Raw genomic sequence first — 7,437 nt, 5'->3', positions numbered from 1 at the left:
GGGCAACTTGATGGGATAGAACGCCAGCGTCCCGTAGATAGTAAGGTGACAGCTGAGAGAAGACATAGCCATAGAAACTGCATGATCCTTCGGCAAGGGTTCAAGATAATCAAACAATCTCGTTTAATCCTTCATTTGCAAGAAACTATCTATCCGAACGAACCACGGAAGATTTTATTTCTTTTTTAAATATCTCCGGAATTTGCAAGCGTCAGGGGTCTAATATATACTGGCGATCTATAGTGGCGGCTCTGCGGATAGGAGTAAACGGACAAGTGATCGAATTCGAGATCGGGTTCGGGGTCAGGGAAGCTCTCGAAACAGCCGCTGTGAAACCAAAAATGAAAGCAGAGCTTTCTATGCAGGGGGAAGAACGAAACAACGAAAAAAGGAACAGTGAAAGAACCAAGAACTGCGTGAGAAGAAACAAGGAGTGAATTAACACAAGGAGAGTGACGAGAACGGTCACCGGAAGGGGGGGAAGAGATGCAGATACAGGAGTTGAAGTACTTTTTGCTCCCTATGCGTAGAAAGGAGGCGAGGAGGCAGGCCAGCTTGGCTGTGGGCCAGATCGACGCCGAATGGACCATGGGCAAAGGGCGCCAGTTAGTTACTTTTTAGGGAGTGCATAATATGCAGGACACGCTCCCTCTTCCACAGCAAGCCCCCCTGGCTCCTGCAGACGCCACAGCAAAATGGCACTTCCGTTTCCACCCAAGTTGTTTATGGGTCAGCTGTATGCTGATGAGTTGTTTGTCGTCGCCTCTGCTGGAGATATGTATATGTACCTCGATGCAGGATTCACTTTTCAATAAGGAGGCAAGTTCTTGAGCGATGGTCGCTGAGTCAGCGATGATCTGAAAGCAACGAGTGTTGATCCTGGGAAGAGAGTGCTTATACAGTGTATATGTACAGCGAGTATGGCCGATAAGACGGTTGGTTGGTTGTTGGAGACATGGCTCCAGAGCGAGGATAGACGGATGGAACGATGGCGGATCGGAGCACAGGCGACTTGAGAATCCAACTTTCCCCATCCAGGATAGTTATTCATTCCAAAAAAAAAAAGAAAAAGAAATAGTACATATGATATATACATGCAGACGCTAAAACAGATAGACATGAAAGCGGTTTTTGGGCTAAATGCAAAAAAAAAAAATCAAAAATATTCTCATCGTACAGGAGAAGGAAAGATAAAAGCGGTCTGTCTGACATGGAATGACAGGTTCGGGCCTTGCTGTGCGACCGGTATATCTTTCGGGGGCAGAACGTTTTTGGATAACAAGCTGCAAGGTATCCCTGTCAGGCCCAGCTTGCTCAGGGTTAGTGTTTTTTTTTTTTTTTTAGCTCTGTAACGGATGGGTTCAGCCAGTCTGGCTTCCAGGACAGATCTAGATGGGGCCGCGTCGACAGAGGAGACAAGTCAGAATGGCAGAGGGAGCTGCTTTGCCTCTATAGCGTGTTTTGAAACGGCGGAATAATCGTCCAAGAACTGAGCGTCCATATCCGATGGATACATCTGATTCTAGACGTTTTGGTGAACCATCTGAAACTGAACAGTCGTTTGACCTCCTATGACAACCAAGTCCGTGCGAGGTAGTTCCCGCCTAGCAAGCCATAGCCGTACGGGGAAGAGCCCGCCTTCTCTGCCTCGGCTCACAGATATCTTTCCAGGCGTCATCGAACACCGTCTTCTTCTTGCCCACATGGCTGTCAAGAAGCTTCAGATCTCGAACGACTTCCATACTACCTGTGCCCAGTGAAATGGTCTTACCCATAATGATACATTCCGACACTCCCTGCACAGCATCGCGTCTGCCCGCACCACCGGCATCAAAGAGATGATCCGCAGTCTTTTCGAAACTGGCCAGCTGAAGGACCGAGTCGCGGATTTTGGCCAGTCCGAAACGGGTAATTCCAAGTACCTCGCCTTTATATGTCATAACATCAGCAAGAAGCTGCATGTGGCGAGGATCGATTGACATGCCAGACATGACAGAGCTGATCTCGTCGATGATAGTCGTACGCGCCGCCTCAATGCCGAGCACATCCCGCATTTCCATGATGTGGTTGGTGCGGGTACGGTGGCCATCAACTCCATCAGTGGTCATGCAGGCTCGAAGGCCATATCCTTCGACCAAGAGAATGTTGGTGGCAACTTTTTCTCCGACACGGATGACAGCTCGCGCGCAATCCGGATAGCCAAAAACCTGGATGTTAGGAAGAATTCGCCTCAGGTAGTTGATTCGAATATACGGATCCGAACCAGTGATCTTGAGTTCGGAGACTGAAACGCCTGCCATGGAGGCACCTTCATCCACATAGATATGGATATGCGAGTGGTAAGTCTGGAATCTAAGATCAGCAGCCTTGAACGCCTTGTGCTTCTTGATAGCAAGGAGAATTTGAGGTAACGTTATCTCGAGCTGCAGTTTGTCAATTGTCGAGAAATCAACCTTGATTTTGATAAACGAGGTAGACTCAGAACGGATCTCTTCAATGTAGTAGACGATATCCTTGAGGAAAAGCTTCTCAATGCGGCCTTTGACGATCTCAGCTGCACGCATGTCCGTCTTGTTCGTAAGCTCACAAGTGATAATCGGTGTACTAATTTCCTTTGATGCATTGATGATTTCCTTAATGCGCGGTACACCCTGAGTGATACTCATACCAGCGACACCAGCGAAATGGAAAGTTTTCAGCGTCATCTGGGTGCCGGGTTCGCCAATGGACTGTGCACCAATGGCTCCTATACTGTGGCCAGGCTCAACGTGAGCACGCATATATTTATCTAAACATGAGGCAATGAAAGCTTTCAGTGTTCTGGCGGACAGTTTGCCAGTGTGTGTAAATGCCATCTGCCCCTTGCTTTCTTCCCCATCAATAGATCTAAGTTGTTCAGCCTTATTTGCTACGAACTCTTCAATCGAACTCAAGAAGTCACGATTGCTTTCCCACTGGTCGGTAGCAAAATCATTTTCAGCAGTATAAGGGAGGGTATTCCCTAGTAAATCGAACCGAGCTAACTTCTTACGCTCAGGAGCTAGGAGCTCCTCACATAGAGCCATTATCTCGTCTGCGGAGAGGCCTCTGTCATTCCTGTCATATGTAGTACTCTCAGCATGTGTAAAGGTACGTTCGAAATGGACAGGCTTAGCGGAAGCTTCCATGTTGACAGGATCCAGTTGATCGTCTCCATACTGGAACTGGATGACGAAGGAAGACGAGTCTCGAACTGTATTATCATACCGAGTAGACAGGTCTTCAAGAGATTTCATAAGTCTTCGAGACATGTAACCTGTCTCTGCAGTCTTGACGGCGGTATCAATTAGACCTTCCCGACCAGACATTGCGTGGAAGAGAAATTCTGTAGGAGTGAGTCCGGAAAAAAAACTATTTCGCACAAAACCCTTTGCGAGAGCATGCTGGGAATGCCGAGGGAAATGAGGTAGGGTTCGATCTTGGAAACCTTTGGAGACACGGGAATTTTCAATGGATTGTTGTCCGACGACAGCTACCATCTGAGATACGTTAATGTCGGATCCCTTTGAGCCGCATTTTGCCATGATTAGGGGCGCGTTATGCTTGCTAAGTTCGGAAATACAGTATTCACCAGCCTGTTGTCGGAGTTTGTTAAGAATACCGGTGATTTCGTTCTCTGCCGTTTGTCGACTGTCAGATTTACCCTTTTGGGGCTTCTCCTTGCTAGCTTTAATGATCAGATCGTCGCACTGCTTGAAGGCATTGTCAATTAGTGTGTCCTTAAGCTTAACAAGGCCGGTGCCGGGGTACACATCCGTTATACCGATGGAGAAGCCTTTGTTTGTCAACCACCTAGCGGAAAGTTTTGATAACCTATTCATCGCTTCTGCCGCTGCAGCGGGACCGAAATCCCTTTGGATAACGAAGAAGATGTTATCTTTTCTTCCATCTCCGATTGTTGATTTGTCTGCAACGCCGCATAACATTTCCGAGTTGCGAATACAGAGCCACCCGTCATTCTCGCATAGATCCCTAGGCTGATCCTTGACACGCTTGAATTGACGACATGCTGCGTCAAGGTTGACCTTGACGGGACTGTCTTTATTTGGCCTCATGAGAACACTGAACACCTGTTTGCCGGTCCAGAGCATCTGTGGCTTCAGTGTTGCTGGTGGTGGGAGCTCAAGCCGGGTGCTAGAGTCAAGCATAGATAAACATATTTGAGTGAAGGTTTTTCTGTCAAAGAAATTATCCTTACTGCTGAGAAGATAGGCTGCGGTGATAAAATCCTGGATAGCAGCAATAATTGGCGCTCCGTTCTTTGGTGTAGCCAAATTGTTCTTAACTCCCATAAGCTCCATCGCTTCAGACCTTGCTTCTTCCGTCTGGGGAACGTGCAAATTCATCTCATCGCCATCAAAATCAGCGTTGTATGGGTTGCAAACACACTCGTTCAACCGGAATGTCCTGTGCGGCCTGACCTTGACAAAGTGGGAGAGGATACTGAGCTTGTGAAGTGATGGTTGACGGTTGAAAAGAACAATATCCCCGTCCTCTAAGTGCCTCTCAACTATGTCCCCTTCGCTAAGCTGATTCGCTATCATGTTCAGATTACCGTATTTCAAAAAGAGCCTGAACGAGTTGCCTTGTTTTATCAGGTAATTTGCGCCTGGCCAGGTTTTCGTGCCATTTCGAACACACTGGCGTAGCTTTTCCTTGTTATATCTTGTTACCCGTTCTGGATATGTCATGTTCATCGCCACCAGCTGTGGAACAGCAACTTCGTCAATTCGCAGGTTAGGGTCCGGTGAAATGACAGTTCGTCCCGAAAAATCAACACGCTTTCCCGACAGATTTCCTCGGAATCTTCCTTGTTTCCCCTTTAATCTCTGGCACAGTCCTCGAATAGACTTTTTGGAATCCGTATTTTGTAGTCCTGGAATATCACTGTTAATATATACCGCAATCTGAAGCTGCATATAATCCCAACATTCAATAATCGTCTGAACGGGGGCACCTTTATCCAGCGCCATTTTTAAGTTCAGATTACTCTGAACGATATCCCCCAGTTTCGCAGTAAGATCATCCTCCGTACTAGCTCCCTCCTGGCCCACGGATGGTCGAATAGGAACAGGGGGAGCAGGTATGAACTGCCAAAGAAAGTATTCCGGCCGTGCCTCATCGACGTTTAAGCTAAGTAGCTCACAATCTTCATCTGAGATCCGGCGGAACAGCTTGAGCACTCGAAGTGGGTTTAGGTCATCAAATACCCGCCTGTAGTGCTTCTCGATATCCGGATTAGATTTTTTTGCTTCTTCGAAGGATCGATCAAAGGCAAGCTTGCTTGGAGGAGGAATTTTCTTAGCCGACAACGAAGCATTGAACGCCCGGAATTTGTCGTGTACAATCTTTAACGCGCCAGTACTAGCTTTCTTGACAGTGCCATTGATTGCATTGCAGTAGTAGCACACAGGCGTCTTTCGGCATCTAACGTTGATGCGTTTATTTATCTGCATACGTCTTAAGTTATCCAGCCCAGGTCGCCGTAACTCCTTCAAATATGACCGTCTCTCATCCTCCGGCAATAAAATCTTAGAGCAATCCTAATCCACCCAATTGTAAAAAAAAAAAAAAGTCAGCAACTCCACAAAGTAACCCATCTCATGAACATGCCCAACTCCTTACCTTGCAGATATCCTGCAATATTTCGATAGTGCGCTTAAAGTATCCGACATGGAAGGCAGGCAAGACGAGTCGAACGTATCCGAAATGCCCATTGCATTCTTGTAAATCACCACCACAAGTTTCGCAAGTATCTGACTTATTGGATATACCAAGACGAGGGTCCATGGGGCCATTTCGAGCTACCGCGCGGTTGTTATCGAGGTCGAAAAGCTTTCTGTCCGAGATTTCAACGTGCGCCTGGCTGATGATATCTTGATTTGAACTATGCCGAACATTGATTAGTTTATCTCACCAGAAAATCTCGGGTATAGAAAGCTGCTTACAGGACGCCAAAATTGATCTCCTTGATAACCTTGGGCACCCGGTCTATGACCTGAGCCTTGCCCGGATCAACAGGCAGGGCATCTGTAGTCATCATTTTGAAGGCAAACCAACAGCCCTAGCCCCTTTTTAATTTCTCGCAAATAAGCCAGTGGATATGAATTCCCACTTGCTATCGTATTCTGCGTCCCATGAGTAGATAATATGCGCCGCAGGGAGCAAGATAAAAAGAAATATTGTGTGGTAAAAAAAAGTGCGTCCAAATCTTCCCCTCTTCGACTCATCTTGAAGCTTCAAACCTTTTTTAGATTATCATAAACACGTGACTTTATCTGACAGGCGATCACGTGCCACTATCTTATCTCACGTCCGAAGAAATATCAACAATCTTTATGGAATATTGACGAAGTAGAAACGGTATAGATCAAATGTATAGATGGCTATGTATCAAATGCAAGTTTTGTATGTCAAAGTCGACGGTCGCAACGACGACAGAGAGTCCCGCAAAACTATATTATCCAACGGGGGGTGAACTGTATTATCAGACCACCATCAGAAGGCAGTCCACCCACCCTTAGCATGGTGAGATGGCTGCATTGACACGGCATCATCTGGAGGGATACAAGCCGTTTCAAGCTCGTGCTGGTACCATCAAATATAGATCTAAGTGAAAGGAAAGACGCCCTGTAACCAATCGGATTAAACCTGTATCTCGTTTTCTCCTACACCCAGCTGCAGTGATTGGTGAGAAGGACCCATTCCATATATATTCCGAGCTAGCCATGCATGCAAGGATGGCAAGGATGGTTGCATGAAGGATGGTCTGTTTCTTGATTTCCCATCCGTTACTTTCCTCTTCTTCCCTGGCAGGGACACTCCGCAGGTGCAACGTAGCCTCGTAAAAAGAAGTCCGGGGAAAAGGGAAGTATGAAGTATCGCCTGAAGTATGTTTTGTTTTGTTTATGCTCATGAGACTTATTACTGTAGCAGTCATACATCAAAAGAAATGGTAAATATAATGGGCTAAAGAAATTCGTTAATACTTAGTTAAAGAGTTATGAACAAGTAAGGTGAGAAATACACAGGAAATTCAACAATTGCCTGGTGGTGGTTACTGGAACGAGTAGGATAATGAAATATACAATGAGAAAGAGATCATGTTCATCCCAAGAACAAGAAGAAGAGAATATGCAAGAGAAGACCGGTTATTGGGATATACTACTCTGACTCGTTCCCTTGACGTCTTCTAACATCCCTCTCCACAGGTCCCTGACGGCACCTCCTATAGTCTCTTGACCGGGCCGCACTAGCCCTCGCACCGTCTCTAGACCTGCTGACGGCCTCTGTAAGGTTGAAGGGATTTAGCTCTAGAGCGTGGTTATCTACAACTTCACTCATGGGGCTAGGGCCGTGGAGCCCATGTCGTTGCTGACGGTATAGATCTGAGGCTTC

General features: G+C 46.6%; 2 protein-coding genes across 2 annotated transcripts in view; both read right to left on the bottom strand.

Moving 5' to 3' along the window:
- Nucleotides 1-1,604: 1,604 nt before the first annotated feature.
- MCYG_01215 (DNA-directed RNA polymerase III largest subunit) lies at nucleotides 1,605-6,079 on the bottom strand (the record flags this gene model as incomplete). The annotated part of the gene is made up of 3 exons (XM_002851065.1): nucleotides 1,605-5,582; nucleotides 5,665-5,926; nucleotides 5,988-6,079. 3 exons carry the CDS (start codon nucleotides 6,077-6,079, stop codon nucleotides 1,605-1,607), a joined length of 4,332 nt encoding a protein of 1,443 aa, XP_002851111.1.
- Nucleotides 6,080-7,203: 1,124 nt separating this feature from the next.
- Nucleotides 7,204-7,437, bottom strand: part of MCYG_01214 (conserved hypothetical protein) — a gene marked incomplete at both ends in the record, with an annotated part of 793 nt that continues 559 nt past the window's right edge. The window contains one exon of the mRNA XM_002851064.1: nucleotides 7,204-7,387. Coding sequence (XP_002851110.1) covers nucleotides 7,204-7,387 — 184 coding nt within the window. The remainder of the gene's footprint in view (nucleotides 7,388-7,437) is intronic.

This window comes from Microsporum canis, genomic scaffold (assembly GCF_000151145.1).
Source record: "Microsporum canis CBS 113480 supercont1.1 genomic scaffold, whole genome shotgun sequence".
Classification (NCBI taxonomy): Eukaryota; Fungi; Ascomycota; class Eurotiomycetes; order Onygenales; family Arthrodermataceae; genus Microsporum; species Microsporum canis.
This window is presented reverse-complemented; position numbering and strand designations above follow the sequence as displayed.